The sequence below is a fragment of the Lepidochelys kempii genome, chromosome 2 (assembly GCF_965140285.1).
Source record: "Lepidochelys kempii isolate rLepKem1 chromosome 2, rLepKem1.hap1, whole genome shotgun sequence".
Classification (NCBI taxonomy): Eukaryota; Metazoa; Chordata; order Testudines; family Cheloniidae; genus Lepidochelys; species Lepidochelys kempii.
The window spans coordinates 195307790-195333753 of record NC_136381.1 but is presented as its reverse complement, the minus strand read 5'-3'; the positions used below and the strand labels follow the sequence as shown (position 1 = coordinate 195333753).

Here is a 25964-nt window from a genome sequence, read left to right as displayed (position 1 = left end):
TTTCCCCTGGCCAGGAGGGATTTCAAAGGGGTTTACCCTTCCCTTTATATTTATGACAATTATACTGTTTGTCACTGATCCTGTTAATTGTGTCACGCTGTACAATAACAAGACAGTGGGTGATTTCAGTCCACTAAGTACTCTGCAGCATATAGTGGGAACTAATAAAGATTAATTATTTTCCAAATAGAATTTTATTGAGTGACAAAAATACTACAAAAAATAAGTCTGTGCAAGTTAAAAGCAAATACATTAGAAACTTAATAAATCAGTAGAACAGAACTTAACAAGGGGACAGAACACTCGTACATTTTAGTGACACATACAGCAACGTGGCTCTCACGGGTCAGTGTATGTGAAGCTGTGGTTGTCCTTACTGTCCCCCTGCTGTGGGGTGGCAGATGTAGGGATGTGGCCCCTAATGCCACATGGAATGTTGAGAGGGGGGTGTAGGGAAGTTCTGTAGGGGAGTTATCCTTAGACTGCAAAGGGAGATGAGCCTGTGATAGTTGAACCTGTAGGTCCACAAGATCCTGCAGCCTCTGTGTTTGCTGCTGGAGAAGCCCCATTATGTCCTGTGCATCTCCCTCGCCTCTTCCTGCTGAGACTCCTGTGCCTTTCTCTTCTCTGCTCTTTCCTTCTCTATGTAGGCTGTAATATTCAGGCCCTCTGCTCCTAGTCTGATGCACCCCTGGCTTGCAGGATCTCCCTGAACATGTCATCCTGAATCTACTCTTCTTCTTTTGTAACTGACTCAGGCATTCTGCAGCCATGTAGGGGAAATCCCTCAAGGCCACAATGGCAGCAGCTACAGATAAAGCACACAGAGGTACCGTTGTTTGTATAGTCACAATGAAAAGTGAAAGTTAAGGTTCAGAACTCCCTTCCCTTGCTCCCCTACAGTTTTAAACAAGACATGCTTATTGACACTTCTGCTTCAGCGTGCTTGTGCACAGCACCGCTCACAGCACCAGCCATGGTGAGTATCGGCTGCCAGGAGTGAGGGAAATGAGGAGGGAATTGCCTTGTTGCCCTGTAGTCATAGTTTCATGCAATGGCACACAATACTGGCACCATTTTCCACAGGTGGTGGTGATTTTAGCTGATATCTCACTCCTGAGGATAACAAAGGCACAAGAGAGCACAGCTGCTGTCCCGAAGCTGCCCAGGAGGCCTGTATTATGACACTAGGCTGTTTATTGCAATGGTGTCTGATAAAGTTCTCACTAACTAGCATGGAAAAGTGTCCTTCCACTCAAGAAGAAACAAAGTTGCTATCCCTAGAAACCTTCCGGGAGAGGATTGCTGAGTACCTCCATGAAAGTTTCTTTGAGATCCCTCTCAGGGGGGTTCAAGAGACATCCCTGTGTAGATAAACAAACTGCTCCACATGTCCCCCTCCCCCACCTAACTGTACAGAGGAATGAAAAGCAGATAGCAACTCCACCTTTTTATGCTGTACCGCTACCTCTTCTAGTATGAGTAAATGAATGAAAAGTCAATAGCTGTGTCCTGTTAAGTTGGGGGTGCCATCAGTATATTCTTGTAGTAGAAAATACATTTACGCCCTTACTCAAGGCTCCTTCCCCTGCATCAGGTTCACCTGTGATTGACTGCCCCAATGGACTGTACTGTAGTGGAGACTCAAACAGGCAGACCTGGACCCCTCCCGAGTCACATGTTCCCCATCCTCCTCCTCTTTCTTCTCATTGTCCTCGCTGTTCACGGCAGGTGTCTGTGTGTCATGGTCCTGGGCGGTATCCATAGTGGTCTACAGGGTGTTGATGGGGTCTCCACCAAGTATGGCAGGCAGCTCTTTGTAAAATAGGCAGGTAATTGATTTGGTACCAGCTGGACTGTTCACCTCTCTGGCTTTCTGATATGCCTGATATGTTCCTTCACTTTCACGTGACACTGCTGCTTATCCCTGTCATGCCCCTTCTCCTGCATGCCCCCTACAATCTGTTTATAAACATGCACATTTCTACATCTGGTCCATAGTGGTGCCTGTGCAGCCTCTTCTTCCCACAAGTCCACATCCAATAGCTCCTGTCTACTCCAGGCCAGAGTGCATCTGGAGCACGTAGCTGGCATGGTTGGCATGGCAGTTGCAGTCAACCATGGAGTAGTGCTAGGTGTGCTCACCAAGCTGGACAACCAAGAATAGGCATTAAAAAAATTAGTGGGTGCTTGGGGGGTTGGGGGGGAGCTTCCAGTCTCCGTGACCTCTGGGCAGTGGAGTTCACAATTGTAACCAGACCAATCAGTGTCAAACTTTGTGGGACAGCTGCTGAAGCACTGTTAGGGTTGACACAAGTCCCACAATGTCTGCACTCTTGCTGTGTTGACCTTGGAACATCGCCCATGGCTCAACACTACTCCAGGAGGTGGTGTTACTGTATTGCTGTAAAGGGGCCTGGGAGACAAATGTAAGTGGAGACACAGGCACAACTAGGTAGATGCCAGGCAGCTAAGGTTGAGCTAGCTTTCTGGTGGAGAGCAGGCCTTAGTTTCCCAATCTGGAAAATGGCAATGATAAAACCCCTCCCAGTGCTCATGCCAATTGCAAAGTGCTTTGAGTGGCTGGCAAGAAGTACTGGTAGGATGAGGATTATAAATAACAGAGAGACACAACAAGGGATCCTCTTTTATTGTATCTTATTGTCCATCCCCCACTCATGTATCTGGGGCTCAGCCCGCTGTATCTCAGCCCTGGCACACACCCATGGGCCTCTCCCAAGAGACTCAAGGCCTGGGTTTGGGGGCTGGGGGGTTCCTGCTGTGGTAATTGTCACATGAGGGGCCTGCCGGCAGGTGTGTGGGGGTGGAGACGCCGCAGGGCCTCCCCTTCCCTCCCCCCTTTCTGAAGGCTGGGGAGGGGAGTTCATTTTGGAAGCCAAGCCAGTGTCCCGTCCATGTGTCTGTCTCTGTCCCACTCCTGTTTAGGGCTGGAACCTTCGTGTCGCTGGAATATCCCAGCTCACAGCCAGTTCTCCCGCCTTCAGCCTTGCGCGCCCTGCCCCGCTCGGGCGCTGTCTGCGCGGCCGCTGCGCCCGCCCTCTTAACCCAAAGCCCCCGCACCCCCGGCTGAAGGGCGGGGCGGGAGGGCAGGAGGCGAGGCAGGGCAAGGCAGGGCGCCCCGCCCTCTCGGGGGTGACCAGCCCTGGAGCCAGCCGCCAGGAGGACCTAAGCCGCCGCCGCTTGAGCGCGGAGCGGGGCGCGATGTCTCACGGGGCCCGGGTGATCCGCACCGGCGCCAGCAGCGGGGCCCCCGGCAGCTCCTCTTGCCCGCCGCCCCCGGCGCCGGAGCCCGGGCTGCTGGACGGCGGCTACGCCCGCTCCTGCTCGGCCATGCTGAAGGTCGCCCAGATGGTAAGAAGGGGCCCGGCCAGGGGAGCAGCAGCCCCCGGGTGGGACCCAGCCAGCAAGCTCGGTCCCCGCGGAGCATCCCGAGGGAGGCGCCATGTTCCCCCCTCTCGCCTCCTGCGGGCCGGGCGGCCCCTGCTGTCCCCGTGCCGAGCCCCTGCGACTGCAGCTCCGCTCTGGCTGGGCTCAGCTGGGGCCCCTCGCCTCCCCTGCCTGCGTGGTTTCTAGTCCCCTGGCCTCCCCCTGGCCACAGCCTCCGAGGCGAGGGCAAGAAACCCGGAACGAGCAGCCGCTGGGGGAAGTTTCTTCCTGAGCCCGGGGACTGACTTTTACTGTGGGCTGGAGAGTGTAAATGCAATAAGTCACATCCCTAGCTACCCTACAATTGCTAACGTGCAAAATGGGAACTGACTGCTTAGGCAGGAGTACTGCGGAAGGGGATCTGGGGTTACAGGGGATCACAAGCTAAATATGAATCAACAGTGTGACACTGTTGCAAAAAAACAAAACAAAACAAAAAAGTCAACATAGTTCTGGAATGTATCGGCAGGAGTGTTGTCAGCGAGGTGCAAAGTAATTCTTCTGCTCCACTCCGGGCTGATAATGTCTCAGCTGACATATCGCATCCACTTTTGGGGGCCACCTTTCAGGAAAGATGTGAAAAAATTGGAGAAAGTGCAGAAGAGTAACAAAAATGTTTAAAGGTTTAGAAAACATGATCTATGAGGAAAAATTGAAATTCCTGTGTTTGTTTAGTCTGGAAAAGAGGAGAATGGGGGGGGGGGGAACATGATAACAGTTTTCAGGTACATAAAAGTTTGCTGCAAGGAGGAGGATGAAAAATTGTTCTTGTTAATCTCTGAAGGTAGGACAAAAAGAAATGTGCTTAAATTCCAGCAAGGGAGGTTTAGGTTGGACATTAGGCATTTTCCTATTCCTGTCAAGGTGGTTAAGCACTGGAAAAATTGTCTGGGGAAGTTGTGCAATCTCCATCACTGGAGATTTTTAAGAACAGGTTAAACAAACACCCAGTAGTCCTGCGTTTACCTAGTCCTGCTTTACCTAGTGGAGTGCATGGGACTGGACTAAATGACCTCTTGAGGTCTCTTCCAGTCCTACACTTCTATGATTCTGTGTAGCAGGAGAAGCATCTCTTGGCCACATAGCTGGCTGCTCCTTCTCTGACCCCCTAATTGCCTCCTTGGGATGGTCACTAGAAATGTTCTGTTGCATTTAAAAATCCAAAGCCTCTCAAATTACATACTGCTGTGTGGTTCACACACTCTGCAGGGTAGTCCTGTTTGGGTCTGGATTCTGAGCACCACAGGATGGGTTCTGGAATCCTGTGCCTCATTCCATAGATCCTCAACCTCCCTTGCACATGGAGAAAACCATTTGGGGTACTTACTGTTACTGATGTTAAGTTGCATTTTTGTGGCACCTAGAAACCCAGTCATGAACCAGGACCCCACTGTGGCCAACCCTTTTACAGAATTCTTGTTCCTAAGCATTCAGCTGTAAATTTAGCTCAGATGATGAGGGATATTTTTTAGTTATTCTTTTACACATTTGGAAATAAATTTGTGTGTGTTATTGATTCGCCTGGGTTATTACTTAAACTACAGGATATTTTGTGAATTTTTATTCTTGATTTTATAAAGGACAGAAAGACATCTTGTTCTTGTGAAACTCAAATTTACTGTCCGTTAAAACAGTCTTTTCGATTTTTCTAAAGCATATGATACAAAGTCGTATTCAGATTATGTACCTAGAATAGCAACGTGTATGAACAGTGTTTTATGTTCCACCTAACAACTTGGCTAGAATAAGTTTTTAGGAGATGAAGTGACTTGCTGAAAAATACAGTGCTGAATTCAAAGTAAAAGCTAAGAACTGTAATGTCCCATGTCATGACAGAATGAAGTCAAACCAGTGAGTTTGATTTTCAGAAGTAATTTGAGAATTTAACATCACAACTCCCATTAATTTCAGTGGGAGTTATGTAGCTTAATCCATCAGTTGCCTTTGAAAATTGCAACCTGTAACTCGGGTTAAACAAACTCCTGTCAGGGATGTTTCAGTGCAGGGGGATGGACTAGATGACCTCTTGAAGCCCCTTCCAGTCCTAGTTTCTATTTTCTGTTATTCTATTTTGAGACAGGTAACTGAACATTTGTGGGCATATATGAATTCAGTGAGTATCATACCTTGTTCACTAAACTCCAAAGTCCTCTCCCACAATGATTTGGGGTCACTGTTTAAGATGTATAAAATGCATCTGATGAAGTGGATTCTAACCCATGAAAGCTTATACCCAAATAAATTCGTTAATCTCTAAGGTGCCACAAGGACTCCTCCTCATTTTTGCTGATACAGACTAACACGGCTATCACTCTGAAACCTGGATAAGATCTGTTCTCTAGTGCACTCTTTTCTTTGGCTTGTTTTTCCCAAACACTGATAGTGGAGGTTATTCACAGGACATGACATTCTTTGAGTATTATCATAGTGTATAGTGGCTGAGACTATCGGAATTAAAGCAGTCAGTTTGCTGCAGTGACTTTACCAATAAGCAGCAAACCTTCTTGGACTGAAAGTGGTGTCATTTATTACTCTTGGACTCTTAAAGAAAGATTGGTTGGCTTCTGGGCAAATCGTGAGGATGAGCTGTTTCCATTTCCTTCAGACGATTTGCTTGTCAGCTTCACTGTTAGTGTGAGCAATAGAGGTGACCTCAGGAATCCATTGAGCTTTGGACAATTCAGTCTCTTTCTGAAGTGGTGTCTTGGTGCTAAATAAACTTGAATAAGTTCCGTAAAAAGTTGAAAGATTACTTACTAGGGCTGGGGTCAGCAACGTTTGGCACATGGCCCATCAGGGTAATCCACTGGCGGGCTATGAGACAGTTTCTTTACGTTGACCATCTGCAGGCATGGCCCCCTGCAGCTCCCAGTGGCTGTGGTTTGCTGTTCCCGGTCAATGGAAGCCTCAATAAGCGTCAGCCAGCACGTCCTCGCGCTGCTTTCTGCAGCTCCCATTGGCTAGGGATGGTGAACCGTGGCCAGTGGGAACTACAGGGGGCTGTGCCTGCAGACAATCAATGTAAACAAAATGTCTCGCAGCTCACTGGCAGATTACCATGATGGGCCACGTGCCGAAGGTTGCCAACCCCTGTACTAGGGTTAGAAATAACCAGAACAATCTGGTTCTGAATGAGCAACTGCAGCCGATGAAATATTCTCTCTGCTAAATTTTTTGTAAGTCCTATTATCTCATCTCATAAAATAGTCCCATTGTGTCCATGAAATTATTCATCATGCCAATTAATTCATGCTATAGTAAATTTTTACAGGATTGGGACCTGAGTTTGTAAAGTACTGTAGACAGTGGAGAGCGATATACATTTCTTAATTAATTATACAGGTATAAATTACAATGCTGGTAGAGTAGCAGTCTGTCAGTGATAGAAGTGTTATGCCAGTGGAGGCCAAAGATGGGTGTAATGCCCTCTGGGAGCACCATGCTTACTAGCAGCACTTGCTGTATCCTTTTTGAAGGTATACTATGTGTACTCCCACTGACTGGCCCTCTGAATGCTCACATTTATGCAGTGAAAACACAGCCCTGGCCATGTCCCTGCTTGCCCAGTCGCTCTTCTCTCTCCTTTTCATTTTGTTTACTTTTTATCCACAGAAATGTTTACTTTCATTTTTGATATACAGTAACCTTAGATGCTCCTTGTAACACTAGCAAGGAAAAATTCAGAGAGAAGTAGTTTTTTTAAAGATGATAGTGTCTCTTTAATATATATACATAAAATAATTAGAAATAATTCTAGTACATCAACTGAATGTGCTGAAAGTCATCACACACAGGAAAGAGAAGAGGGACCTCTTTATAGCATCCCTCTGCCACGTATGCTTTTTTCAGCTGTTGCTTTCTGTCAAAGATTTTAAAACAAACCAAGATTAGGTTTAATAGAGGTTTGAAAGCCTGATTGGCAATCTGAATATTATTGCATTGTTGTGACTGATGGCTTGCAGTCAATTTGAAGATAAAGGATTATTCTGCTAGGGGTCTCAAAGCACTCATGGTCATCTGTGGTGGTTAACCTGGACTGAAATAGGAAGTAACAAAAGTGTGTTTCCCGTCTATAAGATTACTGGAAATTGTGATACTTTTCCACTGTATAATTTCTCTAACCTTGCAAAAGAATTACAACTCCAAAGAGGGAACAAACATTGTACAGTGGGGTCCTAGATTTTTGTTGTTTAAAGGGACATTCAACAGAAATATACTTCTTGAAAATGTTTTACCTTATGAGTATTACATGTAACATTTTAGGCCCTGATCCTGTAAGTTTATATTCATGGGTGGCCCTTGTGCCTGCATGGGGTCCCTGGGATCTGCCCATGTGTCTGATCTTTCAGGATCAGGGTCTAAAATTGATATAAATGACAGAGAGTAAGGGGGGAAATATTTCTCTATTTTTCAGTTTGTTTACTTAGTGCACTTGACAGTGTTTTCTTTATAGTCAGTTTCGCAGTTTATAGTCAGTTTCATGGTTTCTCATATATGGTAAACTAGTCAGTTTCCTCTGTCATTTTTTGTGACGGGCCTTTTACATATCAACAGGAAAGAGAGAAACCCTTTTTTTTTTAAATATGAGCATGTGATTGTAAAACCAGAAGTGTTGAGAAAGGAACTCTATTCTTTTAAAAGTGACCAAATTCCATACTGATGATGTCCCTTTCGTAGAAGTTTATATCCAAAAGTTAATCATGAAAAAAGCAGCTTATAACTTGATTGTGGGGAAATAGCTCACATTCTAAATCACTGGATTTTATTTTTTTTTACAGCTCAAAATTGCCAAGACATCTTTTAAAAAAGTGACTATGTTCAATTCACACACACAACACTGTTGTGTTCCCCAGCTGGTTCTGTAGCAGCAGTATGCTCACAGTGTGTCTCTACACTAGAGAGATGAACCGTTTGTAACTGAATCAGCTTGGCAAAACCGTTTTGAGTGTAAACTGTTCAGTGCTCCATGCTAACCGTGATGGTTTTTATTGAAGAACCCTGAACGTTTGCCCCATGTCCGTGCTAGTGCTGCTCTGTTTCATTTGCAATAACCTCCAGGCACCTATCCCGCATTTCCAGTCATTTGTCTAAAGGAGGCTACAGACACGGGGCCAGATTTTGGCCTCCGTGGCAGCCCATGTATGCCAGCTTGGTGGGCAGCAAAGCTAGTATAAAACCAGTGTAAGGGGATTCCTCAGTTGTGTAGGGCCAGTGGAATGGCTCTGATTGCACTACCATCACAAAGCTCCATGGTGCAGGGGTATGCTAGAGTGTGGTGCACCAAGGGAGGAAGAAAGGCCATAGTAACATAGCACAAATGAGCGTAGTCCTTGGGGCCACTCCGGTTTACGCCAGGGACAGCTCTGTTCCCAAGCTGCCTATAGAGCAGGGGTCAGCAACCTTTCAGAAGTGGTGTGCCGAGTCTGCATTTATTCACTTTAAGGTTTCGCATGCCAGTTATACATTTTAACATTTTTTAGAAGGTCTCTCTATATATAAGTCTGTATATTATATAACTAAGCTATTGTCGTATGTAAAGTAAACAAGGTTTTTGAAATGTTTTAGAAGCTTCGTTTAAAATTAAATTAAAATGTTGATCTTACACCGCCGGCCCGCTCAGCCCGCTGCCAGCCTGGGGTTCTGTTCACCTACACCGGCTGCAGGCTGAGCAGGGCCTGCGGCCGGGACCCCGGCTGGCAAGGGGCTGGCAGCCAGAACCCCAGACCAGCAGTGGGCTGAGCAGGGCTGGCAGCCGGGACCCCAGACTGGCAGTGGGCTGAGCGGCTCAGGCCACTGCCGGTCTGGAGTTCAGTCCTCTGGCTCCTGCCAGCCAGGGTTCCGGCTGCCGGCCTCGTTCAGCCCGCTGCCGGTCTGGGATCCCAGCCCTTCCCACATAGAGTGGGTACCTACCTTCTCCCTGGTTCTAGCCCATTCTCTTCCTCTCTCTGCACTGAGTTAAGGGTGGGAGTGCACTGAGCACAGGGCTGGGGGTGAAGGAGCAGGCTGGGGGGTTGGGGTGTAGGGTCTGGCCAGGAGCTAGAATGAGGGAGGGGGCTCAGGGTTGGGGTTTGAGTATGGAGTGCTTACCTGGGCAGCTCCCATTTGGTGCAAGGTTTGCAGGTGGGAAGGTGGAGGGGAGGGGTGCAGGAGCTCCCGTTTGGTGCTCAGGGTGAGGGTGGGAATGTGGGGGGTGCAAGAGTCAGGACATGGGGTGTGAGGGACCTGGGTATGTGTGGGGGGTGCAGGAGTCAGGGCATAGGGTGTGGGGGGACTGGGTATGTGTGGGGGGTACTGGAGTCAGGGCTGGGGTCGGGGGGGTGCACGGGTCAGGGAAGGAGGCTGGGTGTGTGAGAGCGGGTTGCAGGGCTCAGGGCAGAGGGCTGGGGTGTGTGTGTGGGGGGTGTAAGGGTCAGGGCAGAGGGCTGGGTGTGTGTGGGGGGGGTGCAGGGCTCAGGGCAGAGGGCTGGGTGTGTGTGGGGGGGGTGCAGGGCTCAGGGCAGAGGGCTGGGTGTGTGTGGGGGGGGTGCAGGGCTCAGGGCAGAGGGCTGGGTGTGTGTGGGGGGGTGCAGGGCTCAGGGCAGAGGGCTGGGTGTGTGTGTGTGGGGGGTGTAAGGCTCAGGGCAGAGGGCTGGGTGTGTGTGTGGGGGGGTGCAGGGCTCAGGGCAGAGGGCTGGGTGTGTGTGGGGGGGGTGCAGGGCTCAGGGCAGAGGGCTGGGTGTGTGTGTGGGGGGGGTGTAAGGCTCAGGGCAGAGGGCTGGGTGTGTGTGTGGGGGGGTGCAGGGCTCAGGGCAGAGGGCTGGGTGTGTGTGGGGGGGGTGCAGGGCTCAGGGCAGAGGGCTGGGTGTGTGTGGGGGGGGTGCAGGGCTCAGGGCAGAGGGCTGGGTGTGTGTGGGGGGGGTGTAAGGCTCAGGGCAGAGGGCTGGGTGTGTGTGTGGGGGGGTGTAAGGCTCAGGGCAGAGGGCTGGGTGTGTGTGGGGGGGGTGCAGGGCTCAGGGCAGAGGGCTGGGTGTGTGTGTGGGGGGGTGTTAGGCTCAGGGCAGAGGGCTGGGTGTGTGTGGGGGGGGGTGCAGGGCTCAGGGCAGAGGGCTGGGTGTGTGTGTGGGGGGTGTTAGGCTCAGGGCAGAGGGCTGGGTGTGTGTGGGGGGGGGTGCAGGGCTCAGGGCAGAGGGCTGGGTGTGTGTGGGGGGGGTGCAGGGCTCAGGGCAGAGGGCTGGGTGTGTGTGTGGGGGGGTGCAGGGCTCAGGGCAGAGGGCTGGGTGTGTGTGTGGGGGGGTGCAGGGCTCAGGGCAGAGGGCTGGGTGTGTGTGGGGGGGGTGCAGGGCTCAGGGCAGGGGGCTGGGTGTGTGTGTGGGGGGGTGTAAGGCTCAGGGCAGAGGGCTGGGTGTGTGTGTGGGGGGGGTGTAAGGCTCAGGGCAGGGGGCTGGGTGTGTGTGTGTGGGGGGTGCAGGGCTCAGGGCAGAGGGCTGGGTGTGTGTGGGGGGGTGCAGGGCTCAGGGCAGAGGGCTGGGTGTGTGTGTGGGGGTGCAGGGCTCAGGGCAGAGGGCTGGGTGTGTGTGGGGGGGTGCAGGGCTCAGGGCAGAGGGCTGGGTGTGTGTGTGGGGGGGGTGCAGGACTCAGGGCAGAGGGCTGGGTGTGTGTGTGGGGGGGGTGCAGGACTCAGGGCAGAGGGCTGGGTGTGTGTGTGGGGGGTGCAGGGCTCAGGGCAGAGGGCTGGGTGTGTGTGTGGGGGGTGCAGGGCTCAGGGCAGAGGGCTGGGTGTGTGTGTGTGGGGGGGTGCAGGGCTCAGGGCAGAGGGCTGGGTATGTGTGGGGGGGTGCAGGGCTCAGGGCAGAGGGCTGGGTGTGTGTGGGGGGGGTGCAGGGCTCAGGGCAGAGGGCTGGGTGTGTGTGTGGGGGTGCAGGGCTCAGGGCAGAGGGCTGGGTGTGTGTGTGGGGGGTGCAGGGCTCAGGGCAGAGGGCTGGGTGTGTGTGGGGGGGGTGCAGGGCTCAGGGCAGAGGGCTGGGTATGTGTGGGGGGGTGCAGGGCTCAGGGCAGAGGGCTGGGTGTGTGTGTGTGGGGGGGTGTAAGGCTCAGGGCAGAGGGCTGGGTGTGTGTGTGGGGGGGGGTGTTAGGCTCAGGGCAGAGGGCTGGGTGTGTGTGTGGGGGGGTGTAAGGCTCAGGGCAGAGGGCTGGGTGTGTGTGTGGGGGGTGCAGGGCTCAGGGCAGAGGGCTGGGTGTGTGTGTGGGGGGTGCAGGGCTCAGGGCAGAGGGCTGGGTGTGTGTGTGTGGGGGGTGCAGGGCTCAGGGCAGAGGGCTGGGTGTGTGTGTGGGGGGGTGCAGGGCTCAGGGCAGAGGGCTGGGTGTGTGTGTGGGGGGGGGTGTAAGGCTCAGGGCAGAGGGCTGGGTGTGTGTGTGGGGGGGTGCAGGGCTCAGGGCAGAGGGCTGGGTGTGTGTGGGGGGGGTGCAGGGCTCAGGGCAGAGGGCTGGGTGTGTGTGGGGGGGGTGCAGGGCTCAGGGCAGAGGGCTGGGTGTGTGTGGGGGGGGTGTAAGGCTCAGGGCAGAGGGCTGGGTGTGTGTGGGGGGGGGTGTAAGGCTCAGGGCAGAGGGCTGGGTGTGTGTGTGGGGGGGGGTGTAAGGCTCAGGGCAGAGGGCTGGGTGTGTGTGGGGGGGGTGCAGGGCTCAGGGCAGAGGGCTGGGTGTGTGTGTGGGGGGGTGCAGGGCTCAGGGCAGAGGGCTGGGTGTGTGTGGGGGGGGGTGCAGGGCTCAGGGCAGAGGGCTGGGTGTGTGTGGGGGGGGTGCAGGGCTCAGGGCAGAGGGCTGGGTGTGTGTGTGGGGGGGTGCAGGGCTCAGGGCAGAGGGCTGGGTGTGTGTGTGGGGGGTGCAGGACTCAGGGCAGAGGGCTGGGTGTGTGTGGGGGGGTGCAGGACTCAGGGCAGAGGGCTGGGTGTGTGTGTGGGGGGGGTGCAGGACTCAGGGCAGAGGGCTGGGTGTGTGTGTGGGGGGGGTGCAGGGCTCAGGGCAGAGGGCTGGGTGTGTGTGTGGGGTGGGGGTGCAGGGCTCAGGGCAGAGGGCTGGGTGTGTGTGTGTGGGGGGTGCAGGACTCAGGGCAGAGGGCTGGGTGTGTGTGTGGGGGGTGCAGGGCTCAGGGCAGAGGGCTGGGTGTGTGTGTGGGGGGTGCAGGGCTCAGGGCAGAGGGCTGGGTGTGTGTGGGGTGGGGGTGCAGGGCTCAGGGCAGAGGGCTGGGTGTGTGTGGGGGGGTGCAGGGCTCAGGGCAGAGGGCTGGGTGTGTGTGGGGGGGGTGCAGGGCTCAGGGCAGAGGGCTGGGTGTGTGTGTGTGGGGGGTGCAGGGCTCAGGGCAGAGGGCTGGGTGTGTGTGTGGGGGGGGTGCAGGACTCAGGGCAGAGGGCTGGGTGTGTGTGTGGGGTGGGGGTGCAGGGCTCAGGGCAGAGGGCTGGGTGTGTGTGTGGGGGTGTGTGCAGGGCTCAGGGCAGGGGGCTGGGAGCATCCCCACAACCCCAACCCACACCCCCAGCCTCCTGCCCAGAGCAGCTCATGGCAGGGGGCTGGAGGGGATATGCCTTGATTCCACCCCCCTTCCCCAAGGCCCCTCCCCACTTCTTCTCCCCCTCCCTTGCAAGGGCCATCAGCTGATCTGATCGGCCAGGAAGGGAGAGGAGGAGGGGCAGGAACTTCAAGGGGAAGAGGCGGGGGAGGGGGGAGCTTGCCTGCTCTGCAGTGGGGGGGGGGTAGGGGGGGGGATTTTTAATGGCACACTGCTGCCTGTTGCGGTCCCGGCCTGGGTTTAGCAGCGGGCTGAGCGGGGCCGGTGGCTGGGACTCGGCTGCCAGCAGCGTGCCATTAAAAATTGGCTCGTGTGCCATCTTTGGCACGCGTGCCATAGGTTGCTGACCCCTGCTATAGAGTCTGAGATATAGTGTAAAGGTGGCAGACAGCACTCCCCTCTGAGCAAAGTCAGACTGAGCTTGGCACCAACCCAGAATCAAAGCTATTATTCCCATGACAGTGGTGATGTTCCTGAGCAGACAAAACCTGTTGTAGAATGATAAGAGACACTAAACTGAAGTTGTGCTTAAACTAAAAACATTGGTGATATTTTCAGCTCAGTCTGAACCAGGAAAAAAAAATCAGTGTGTTTACTAGATGGAAAAGAACAAAATGGACAGGGAACATAATTATCTTTTCAACGTTCTGGAAGAGTTTTACAAACAATCCTGAGGTAAAAAATAATAAAACCAATAAAAAAAGTGGCCTGACAGCTTCCTTTTTAACTACTTGGAAAAGCAGTAATGCAATAACAAAAGACTTAGCTTTCCTGTTGTGTAGACACGTAGTTTCCAAGTTTTGTCTTGACAAAAGCAATTATGTGCTTGATATTTGAACTGTGAACAAGGCACCCTCTAATTCTAATAAAAGTAATCTTAGTTTGGTTTATAACTCTACTATAACGTGTTCTGAAAATTGTAGGGGGTGTGTGTGTGTAATTTACACCCACACACAAAAGCTATGTTAAGAGAACATTAAGTTTGCAAAGTCAAGCACTCAAAAGTTAGGAAATGCCAGAGTTAAGAAAGTTTGTACAATGTTGATTCAGCCCCCTTCTGTGTGTCCACTGACAGTCTTTAATTATGTGATCACATTCTATTTTTCTCATAGGACTGCTGTCTCATTCAGTGCACAGGATGGATGATGCTTACTTAATAAGCAACTATTAAATATTTTGTTTTCTCCTCATTCAGTGTATGGTCCTCTGGCCTTAATAACTGCACACTATTCAGGACTTCTGCAAATCAGACCCCACTGTCTTAAGCAGGGCCGGTCTTAGGGAAAATGGCACCCTGGGCGAACTTGTATTTTGGTGCCCCCCCATCGCTTCTGGCCCCCATAGACTCCCTGGGATTTTCCACCCCCATCACCTTTTGGCCCCACTGCCTCACCCAGTGTTTAATTTGTATTGAAAGAGATACCAGAGGCTAGAGTTCAGCCCTGGCACAAATTAAGCACTGGCAGGGCAGCCTGATGCTGGCGGGTGCTAGCCAGGCACCAAGCTCTGAAGGCAACACCACTGCAAAAGTAAAGGTGGCATGGTATATGGTGTATTGCCACCCTTCTGTGCTGCTGCTGTGGCTTGTGGTGCCTGGTGCTTGGCAATTGGCTTAAGGGGGGCTTTGCACTGTCACACCTGGGGCACCATTTCAGATTTTGGGGGGCTGGGAGGAAACTTTAGCCATGATTCTAGGGACTACTTAGGCACCTGAACACTCTAGAGTTTTTGCAGATAATAACTTAGGAATTAGCTGACAGAAGCACTGTATCTAATTGTTTTAAATTTACATATAAACTTTAAACGTGGCTTTAACTGGAGTTTGTATATATTTTTCTTTCTTTATATAACAATCAGGAGATAATACAGCAAGATATTCCTAATCCCAAACCTTGAGGTATCAGTTCTGGAGCTTTAACGCAGATATCAGAAAGACACATCTGATACTTTGTATACTATCTTTAGTAGAGATAAATAAAAATTAATAAAATCTGCTTACTTTCTCTAACAGACCCACTGTATTACTGCCATTATCTGCTCTATATGTTATGTTTACCAATCACAATCATGTATGTGACTCATTAATATTTGACCCCATAATTGCTATTGGTATCATAGTTGGAACTGCATTTATTTTCATGCAAATTTGAAGTTATTTAACCGATGTAACTAAAAATACATTTGAAAATAAGCAACCTTCATCTGCCCAGTGTCTAAAGCTGTGCGTTTAGCTAATGTTTTTTTAAACTGGTTTCAGAGTAACAGCCGTGTTAGTCTGTATTCACAAAAAGAAAAGGAGGACTTGTGGCACCTTAGAGACTAACCAATTTATTAGAGCATAAGCATCTGATGAAGTGAGCTGTAGCTCACGAAAGCTTATGCTCTAATAAACTGGTTAGTCTCTAAGGTGCCACAAGTACTCCTTTTCTTTTTTTTTAAACTGGCACCACTAAGATTAGTACAAGCTAAAGTTACATTCTAGGAGGATGCTATTATTTGATTGTACTACTTTAAATAATGAATGACAAAGCACAATATGATAATAAAAGTAATAATGATAATTACTCCAGCCAGGACAGGTTAGGCGCTTTAGAACTCACTACTCAAAGAAGTAAATGTAAGCAGTCAAAAAACTAAAATAACAGCACTTGGAAAGAATAAAATTACATAGAATATATGTGCATTGCAGGAAGTAACAACAACAGTATAAGTATATGTTGGGATGTGTATGTGAAAGAGACAGTGTGTGTGGTTTGGGGGAGTGTGTGAGCTGTGCCCCTTTAAGAGAATGACACTCACCAGTCTGAATGAAAGCTCCTTCAGACACAGCAACAGCATCTGCCAGCAGCTCCGTCCATCTCTTGATGAGCCCTGGCCCCGCATGCCCCCCTCGCTCTGCGGAGATGGGGTACATGAGGGCAGGGGACACCCTGACATCAGAGCCCCCACTCCCCCCTCCTTCCGTCTCTCCTTACAGCAGACAGGAAGCTCCCAGAAGCAGCTGGCCAGGGGTGGCTCCAAGGCAGCAGGCAGGAGCTGCAGGGGGGAGGGGCCCTCCTCCAGAGGTGCCTGTTTATAATGATGCCCTGGGCTTTCGCCCAGTTTGCCCAGGCCTAAGGCTGGTCCCGGAGTTAGGCAATTAGAAAATGAGGGACTCACAATTAGTAACCATCTGTGAAAAGTTTGGCATAAGCAACATGTCTAGCATCACACAGGAACTTTATGGCAGAAGGAGGGATAGAATCCAGTTCCTCAGGCAGCGTCCAACATCATTAACCATGAGGCTATCCTTTCTCTTTCTGCAGTGCCCTGCCTCATTCATTATCAAGCACCACACAGGATCAGGCCTTTTGCTTCTGGGTGCTAGATATCATGAAAATCCTCATTTGAAATTTCCATCCTGGTTCAAGAGTTATTAATCATAAAAATAACTTCAGTGATTGAAAATTAAACAAGTTAGATTGTAAGTTCCTCTGGACAGAGACCTTGTGTCTATATTTTTGTCAATAAAGTGTGAAAGTTTTCTGTATCTGAACCCAATGACCATTTATTTGCAGGCTGTCTATTACACAGCTTTCTATGCAGAGCTACTTGCTTTTAAAGGGGGTAGGAGATGCTGAAGCTAGCAGGCTGATCTGCACAGAAGAGGGTGTGTGTGTGTGTGAGAGAGAGAGTGAGAGAGAGAGTGTGTTTACTCATGTAATAAAAGAGATGTCAGAACACTCTTCTTGTTTAATTATCTGTACTGTGAGGAGCATGGTATCTGAGCACTTTATTTATTTATTTTTTAAAAGGCAAACAAGTTCAAAAGAGAGAGGACTGTAGAATTCCCTTTGGGGTTCTCCTATTAGGTTCATTTTTCTTCGTTCCATCAGTGTGGTTTATGATTTTGTTGTTGTTTCTGGTTACACAGGGATGTCAAAAAGGGAAAGCTAGCAATAACAGATAGAAAAGCACCTAAATGAAGAGAGAGAAAGGGAGGGCCTTCTGGTTAAGGCACAGATTTGGGAGGTTAGGAGATCTGGATTCTACTCCTGCTTTTGCTGCTAACTGTAGCATTGTTCAAGTCCCTTACTGTTCCTGTTTCCAGTGTGATTTCTTTCTTTGTCTCTTCTGAAATAATTAGCTGTAGTATTGTATGTACTCACACAAGTGGAACTGCTAAAATGAGTAACTAATTACAAAATATTCTCATGAGCTTTGCATGCACTTCTGATGCTCCCTATATTATCTTGGTTAGGCCTCCTGAAATCTTAAGCTGTAATCAGGCATAGCTTCTTTTGAAGGGAAAGGTCAGCAGGAAATACTGCTTTTCCATCCATGTAGTAAAAGGAAATCCTAATCACTCAGTCACACAGAACTAAACATTGCTGTGTTGAACGACTTGCTTAGAGCCACTCAATCTATAATTTAAATCTTGGCCTTGAGATGTACATGGTTTTTTTCTATTCTTGGAGGTGATTGAAATAAATCTTCTAATTCTTTCCAACAAAATATAAGTGACTTTGCCGCACAGCAGGTAGTTCTGCCCCCTGTACTCTACAGGGGGGGTAGAGGGATTTGAAGGTGTGCCAGAATGTTGAGACATTAAACCTGTCTTTTGATCCTTGGTACATAACGTGTTTCTAACTTTGCTTATGCTGCTGTCATGTCCATCTATAGTTCTTCTCCAAGGCAATAATAAGTTTACAGGTTTTGCCAGAAGGACACTACGTACCTACATGTATTATTATGCTTATACTTAAATTAACTTTTGAATAAAATAACTTTTTGATATAGCCAATATCAGAAAACATGGAAAATGTTACCTGTGGAACTAATAGTCATCAGAGGTTTGAAATTGTAAACTATATATAAAGAGTCTGAGCTGGGTGGTGGGGGCAGCAAAAGTCACAAGTTATAGAGTAAACATAAAAAAACTCCAAGTGCAGGTGACCTCACCCCATGACTGTGTGACAAACCATTAGCCTTGACAATAACCGAGAGAGAGAATGGGTTTGTCAACAATACAATTACATTTTCAGATCAAGACTAAATATACACGTTGAAGTAGCTAACTGATTTCAGTTCTGTTTGAGGTTGGGCTAGGCCACTCTCATACTCCACTGCACTGGACAGGGAGAGTCAAATCCTTCACCATGCTTGAAACTTTGGCCCTTTTAAAACCGGCTAATGTTCTGTTCTCTGTGGTCCAGGATGGGCAACCAGAGCACAGACCTGCTGATTGGAACCTGGATGGCATCTGCTGAATGACAACAGCCAGGATTAATGTTGAGGCATTCCTGCACACCTTTATACTCATCATTGACCTCCAGGGATGGGGACCCAGAGAATGTAGGAGGACTTGAGGAAGGAATAACAAATTCAGTAACTAAAAACAAACAGTTTCCCGAAGTTGTGGGTTTTTTATCTCTGGCCTAGTCATCAGTGTTTTCATGTGTATGTGCTGTACAAGAATCCCATATGGACCCTTGCATTTAAACTTCTTAGCCAAGTCGCACACCATCAATTGTTTGATGGCAGGACAAAGAAAAGTTTTGATCCACTCTGCTCCTTGTGTAGACTGGAAGTCTTGTACACTTACTGTTTCTAATTTTTTTCCTCAATTCTGATCTACTTTTTGTAAAAGGAGACTAGTAATTATGCTACTGCAGAGGTTGAGGTATTGACTCCAATACATTTTTTAGGCTGCTATTAAATAATTGGAATTACCTTTAGGGTTAAAATTTAAATAAATTAAAGTTGCATTTCGTAATCTCTGTTATAAATGTGTGTGGTGGGTAATCTCTACATACCCAAAGAGAGTAGTGTGAATTAAAGCCAGCTGGCATTGTGCAGCTGATCCACCCAATAACACCTGTACTATTGCTGCTAATTGGCAGCCTCATTGCATGCTAGTGTACAGGAAACCATATTAGAAATGATCAGACAAAGGCTAAAGAGTGCATTTAAAAAAAAAAGGAAAGGAAACCAAGCCTTGAAAGTCAATACATCACCTGGGCCATTTGTTTTGCATGATTGAAGAGGCAGTGGGATATATTGGTAGTGGTTTCCTTAACACCTTTAAATTACCGGAAGTTAGCTTTACAATCACCATTTTAAAATAGAAGTAAGCTGTGCAAAGTTGCTGTGAATACTGGATGTGGCAGAATGTGCATGGTTCTTGGTAGTGTTTAACTCTCGTGTAACCAGTCCCAAAGCAGTGCATTCTCTCTCCTCTTTTTGGTATCCCTTCATTTATCAGTCACTGCCATAGATTCATCACTTCAGATAAAGACTAGGAAATCAGATCTCAATAAATGTGCTCTTTATCAGTGTGTATCCTTTCTATAAAAGAAAACCCATCCTGTCAGACACATTCTTTATTGTGTTCCATGGCTGCTGCACTCTTGAAAATAGCCCTCAGGTCTAATCATGATCCAAAAGGAATTTAGTGTAAAGTAACAGTAGGTGTGAAAGAAAAATTTCTGAATACACTAAGCTACATGATGGACAAATGAGAAAGTGACCACACTACACTTGAGATGAGACTGTGTTCACTAAGAGCTTATCTATGTTTTAAAAAAAAATGATCAGAATATGACTAAGCATTCTAGCTAGATGTGATACTGACCATGGCTTTCGACAGCGTAGATCAAGACAAATCCTATTCACCATTATCTAGTTGTGATTAAACCTTGGTCCCAATCTTACCAGAACTAGATGATATAATACCCAACGTGACTTGCTGTAGTTGTTGCCATACTCTGCCACATCACTTCTACTCTAGTGCTTCCAGTCACATTCATACGTGGTAAGATTTTCTAATGTAGACAGCCCCTAAGAGTAGATCGTGATTTATGTGACATGGCTTACACATGTTACAGAGCCCCCTTGTAGTCATGGTGCACTCCGCTTCACTAATACCCTTAGATGGAGATGTTCTGCCAAACAAAATGGGTGCGGTTTTTAATTAAATCCCTGCAAGGGCTTTCAGAGTTGGTCAGGGAGGCACTCCTAGGCCTTGTGTACACTACACAGTTTTGTCGACAAAAATCAGCTTTCATCAACAAAACAGTGGAGATATTCACGCTGCAATGTTCCTCCTGCCAATTTAACTCTCCTGCTACACCAACATCATAAAATCACCTGGATGAGAGGCATAGAGCTTTTTGCTACAAAGTTAGAGCAATACAGTGTTGGTGTAGACATTGCACTTGCTTATGTCACACTAAGTGGTCTCCAGGATGTGTCCCACAATGCCCATTGTGACCACTCTGGTCAGCAGTTTGAACTCCGCTGCCCTGCCAGGTACATAGGCATGCTCCCTTTAACGGCCCAGGAATTTTTGAAATTCTACTTCCTGTTTGCTCGGCCTGAACAGCTCACATTGCATCTTCCCAGCCTACCATGCTGATTCCCAAACATGCTTCTGCCTGGGGTACACTGGAGTTGTTGGATCTCCTGGGTCTGGGGGGAGAGGAGGCTCTGCAGTTGCAGCTCTGCTCCAGCTGAAGGAACTTTGATACCTACGGGCAGATTGCTCATGGCACGTTGGAGAAGGGGTATAAAAGGGACATGCAGCAGTGCCATGCTAAGATCAAGGAGCTGAGGCAGTCATATCAGAATGCAAGGAGGGCCAACCGTCACTCTGGTGTAGCACCAAAAACATACCGTTTCAACAAGGAGCTGTACGCCATCCTCGGCAACAACCCCAACTCCACCACCATACTGTGGATACTTTGCCCTGTGGATACTTTGGCGGAGCTGGAGGCAGTGGCCAGCGGAGTCAACTCTCAGGATGAAGTGTTGGATGAGGAAGTAGAGTTGGAGGAGGATGTGTTCAGTAAAGTGGCAAGTCAGGACTTCTTTTTGACTCTGGAGGGGTCTAGCCAGTCACAATAGTCCGTGCCTGATGCAGGAGAGGGGAGCTCTGGTAAGTATTCATTTTGATATAATATTGCATGGTGCCATGAGGTAGAGCTTTCCTTTATTTTGTTATATGTTAGAAGTGGGATAAGGGATAGAATTAATAAGCCTGGCACTGTTTGTGTTTGCTTCCCATTCCCTTATGCAGCTATGCAGTGGAGGCCCTGTGGAAAAGTTGGTTAATGCAGACCGGGATTTCACAGAAGTGCTCCGTAGAGATCTCTAGGAAACTTTCCTGGAGGTACTCTACAATCCTCTGCTGACCATTCCTTGGCAGAGTTGCTTTGTTTCTTCCCTCACTGTAGGCAATTTTACTCCTCTAATCAGCAATTACTGCTGCAGGAACTTCTGAAGCGGCATGCGTACAGGAAATGCACCCTGGCATCCTCAGTTACCCTCAGGAGTGAGACATCGGCTTTGGTCACCCCCGCCTATGGAAAATGGTGCTTGGATTTATAATAGGGCCCCATGGCGCTTGTTGTGATTCCCTTTGTTAACCACCCAGACCCTTTGCCCCATCTTGCCCGTTTCTCCACCCTGGGGTGAACTCACCATGTTTAGGGCATTTGCCAAGCTATGTGCTTGCCAAGGGACAGCGAGAAAGAAGTGTATTTCACTGTTATGATTCAAGGCTTTGAGTGCACTCAATACTGCTTCTGTTTGTTGTTTCTCGTGCTTCTGCAGATGTGCCTTTGAGGGACACCTCCTACACACTGGTGGAGTGCCTCCAGCAGATAAGGAGGTGAACCAGGAGGAGTAAGGAGGACATGTTTAAAGAGGTGCTGCAATCATCTGATGCTGCAGATCGCGATCACAGAGCATGCAGAGAGACAATAAATGAAAAATTAAAAATGGATAACCAGGAGAGGAAACGGGCAGAAGTTTATGATAGAGGGGCAGGAGCAGATGATAAAGCTGATGGAGGACCAAACGGATGTGCTAAGGTCCCTGATTGTGTTGTAGTCAGAACACGTTCGTGCTCAATTCCCCCTGCACACCAAACAGAACTGCATTCCATGCCTTCCTCAAACTCCTCACACACATTTGTTGTAAGTTCCCGGTCTGTCACAGTACCCCTTGTGCTCCACCCCTAGGGACAGGTTTCAGAATGAAAGCTGGACTTACACACAGCTTTGAGAACCTCCTCAGTGTCATGTCCCTTGTAAGATATGGAAATCTATGTGGTGTTGTGTAATAAAAGTATACTCTTTCAAATAAAATGAATCTTTATTTGTGTCCTACACACGGTGGTTGTTGCTGGAATTCATACACAGTGGCAATCAGCACTTTTTCAGACTACAATTAATTTTCTGGCACCAAGCATTACAAGAGTCATTCAAAGAGGCAAGTAAACAATGCCTGGCTGGATGCATTACAGAAACACATATCACTGGGGGTCATTGTCAAAATGCTGCTTTAGAGCCTCCCTGATTCGCATAGCTCCCCATTGAGTCCCTCTAATAGCCCTGGTATCTGGCTGCTCAAAATCAGCCACCAGGTGATCTGCCTCGACGCTCCACCCCATGGATACTTTTCCCCCTTGGCTTCACAAATGTTATGCAGAGCACAGCAGGCTGCTATGACCATGGGAGTATTGTCCTCACTGAGGTCTAACCTGCCAAAAAGGCAGTGCCAGTGACTCTTTAATCGGCCAAATGCGAAACGACCCCGGTGATCCACCAGTGCCTACATTACCATGGAGAAGTAGTCGCAAGATGGTCTGGGGCCAAAATTGGGATATGCGTGCCATTTATTCCCCCGCCTCAGTTGTGGAATCCCTTTGCTGCAAAGCTATCCACTATTTCACACACGTTGCCAAGAGTCACAGTCCTTCGTACCAGGATGAGATTAATGGCTCTGCATGCTTGTGTGACTGCACCCCCTCGTGGACTTTCCAACTTCAAACTGATTCGTGACTGACGGTTAGCAGTCTGGAGTTACCAGCTTCCACACAGCAATCTTTGCTCACTTCTCCACCAGGAGGGCAGCTCTCATTTTGGCGTCCTTGTGCCAGAGGGCAGGGGTGAGCTCTTCACACAGTTCCAGGAAGGTGGCTTTGGGCATCTGAAAGTTCTGAATCTACTGCTCTTCATTCCATACCTGCATAACGATGCGATTCCCCCACTCTGCTTGTTTCCCAAGCCCAATAGCAATGGTTCACCATCTGCAGCTGCTCCATGAATGCCAAAAGCAATCTGGAATTGTTTCTTTCCATGGCACACAGCAGGGCAGGCACTGCACATTCCTGTTCATATTTGCAGCTCATGAAATACTGCAGGATCAGCTGCGTTGTGTTCATAACGCTTATTGCAAGATTGGAGAGCACTGAGCAGGATCCATGCTTTCAGACAGAGATGGCAGGTACACAGTTTACAGGGTCTGTTGAAAAATGGTGTGAAACAGCATAGTCGGAAGCCCATGGAATGATGGGATGGAGAAGACTACATCATGAGCCCGCACCCATGATACACTGTGATCCGTTCCCAGAACTCCTAGCTGCAGGGGGTGGAGAGACGCTCAGTGGGATAGCTACCCACAGTGCACTGCTCTCTTTCAGTGCTAACACACCAACTGTGGGTGTGCTCCACCGACACACGGAGCATTGTGTGAACATGCACAAACGATGTAATTATAGCAGTTTCTGATCACTGGCATAACTTGTCGACTTAACTGTTTAGTGTAGACATGGCCCTCGTTAATTAGGCTCTGCTATACCTTTTTAGGCAGATAATCTGAGGGCCATTCTACACTTAAAATGCTGCATTGGCACAGCTGTAGCGCTTTAACAAAGACGCTCTAAGCCGATGGGAGAGAACTCTCTCGTCGGCTAAATCCACCTCCCTGACCCATGGTAGTTATGTCAGCAGAAGAAGCCCTCCCACCGACATAGAGCTGTCTGCACAGGGGGTTAGGTTGGTATAACTGTGCTCAGGGATGTGGATTTTTCACACCCCTGAGCAATGTAGTTTTATCAATATAGGTCTGTAGTGTAGAACAGACCTTAGGGACTAGACTACTTTTGGGGGAAAAAACAGGTTGCTGGTTGGAGCCAGAACAGAGAAGGAGCTATCTTGTTTATATTCTGTTTGTATTTCACCAGAATCCTGCAAAATAGCTAGAAATCTCCCAGAGGGTTCATTTCCACCCCTCAGCCCTGCCTGTTAACCTTGGCTTCCTGTGAAGTTTCTCTCCAGATGCACAGACTCTGCCATGCCATAGTTTACAGAAGTGATGGTAGATGTTTCTTTCTCTTTGACGTTTTATACAAAAGTTTTTTTAAAATTAAATGTAATTCAATTTAGTGTTTTGAAACTCATGGGGAAATATCAAAACTGTTTATTCCAGTTACAGGATGTTTTAATTGATGTATTACTGCTTTCTAGTATGTATGATTGTCATCTTATCTGAATTTTAAAAGATAGAAAAAAAACTGAATGGATGTTATTCATAACACCTTTATCTTCAATAATTACTTTTGGAAAGGAGGTGAGACACACACATCCCTTATCCACTGCCTAATCTCCTTTTTTTTTTTTTTTGAAATGCAGGCAGGAAACAAGGAAATCTGTCTAGATGAAATGGTTGAGAGATTAATATGCAAATAAAGATTTACCGCTTCATAGAATCATAAACTCTAAGGCAACTGATTCCATACTTCATTCCTGAAGTTGTAAATTGGTTGGGCTCTTTATCTTTCTTTCTAATGGAAGCTCAGCTGTTACATCTCAGGTTTCCAGTTTTACAATGAAGTAAAAGGAAATACTGATCATACAGAAATCAGCTTTGTTGTTCAGAATAACTGAGCCAGTCTCTCACAACCAACATTTGTATCCTTGGCCTTGAGCCCTGCACGCTTTTCTGGTTTGGGAAGCCATCCAAACAGATACTTTAATTCTTTCCAGCAGAGTGTAATTTAAAATGTACTAGTGTCACCTTTGCTGTGTTAGGTCTGTCTACACTGTAACTGGGAACATGCCTCCCAACCCAGGCAGACAAACTCTCACCCACTAGCTTCACTTGACCTAACATGTTAAAAATAGCAGCATAGATACTATAGTACAGGTGGTGGCTCAGGCTAGTCTGAGGGCTTGGACTCGGGCAGCTAGCTCAAGCTGCCACCCATGTCACAATGTCCACACTGCTATTTTTAGAACACAAATCTGTCTACCTAGCCTGGGAGACCCGTTCACAGCTGCAATGTAGACATACCATTAGGGTATAATGTTTGGAAATGCACAGGTACTATTAGGTAGGTTTCATCTCGGCATGAGGCACCAAGCCTGTTGATGGTAACTTGTCCTGGTTGGTGGGAGGTTGGTTTCTCACCTGGAGATTGCCTGTCAGTAATGTCAGCTCCCCCACACATCTTTTTAAATTATTCTTTGGCTAGTAGGGTTAGTCCTCAGTTGGAAACTTTAGCAGCCAGCTATGCCTTGTGTTTAAACTGGTGGATTGGAGAGTGGGGAGATACATTTTTAAAAAGAGAAGTATGGGGTGTGTGTGCATATATATCTATATCTATATATATATCAAGAAAGATTTAGAGAGGGATGAAATGAGAGACAGCAGATGTAAGGGAAGGAGTACAGAACACCAGACAGGGAAAGAAAGAGCAAGGAATGTAATGGGTTGGAGGAAGAGGAAACGGACAACACAGGAAAAGATACACCATTATCTATTCTGAGAAAGAAAAGCAGGAAGAAGTGGAGTGAAGCCAGGAAGGGAAAGAAGGTCTAACAAAAGCAAGACAGAAGTAGTAAAGTAACATTTTTTAAAAAAAATAATTAAATAGAAAGTGGACTGATAATTTCACAACTAAATACAGCACCCCGCAGATGATATACAAGTGCTTTAAATTGCATGGGGGATGACAACAAATGTATTTTCACCCTAACTAATAGGCTAAATCTGCGAGATATTAGGGATCAAGTACATTTTTCTGGCATAAAGTGAGATGGTGACAGAAATGGAACTCTCAACCACAGATGTAATCCATTGTGGTTAATTCATGAAACCCAGTTTCTAAAGTTCAGAAAAACTAGATGTGGGACTACCTTTAGAGCAGAAC

General features: G+C 48.2%; 1 protein-coding gene across 1 annotated transcript in view; it reads left to right on the top strand.

Moving 5' to 3' along the window:
• Positions 1-3009: 3009 nt before the first annotated feature.
• Positions 3010-25964, top strand: part of CMTM7 (CKLF like MARVEL transmembrane domain containing 7) — a 48986-nt gene continuing 26031 nt past the window's right edge. The window contains exon 1 of the mRNA XM_073333361.2: positions 3010-3372. Within this exon, the coding sequence (XP_073189462.1) occupies positions 3223-3372 (150 nt within the window). The 5' untranslated portion in view covers positions 3010-3222. The remainder of the gene's footprint in view (positions 3373-25964) is intronic.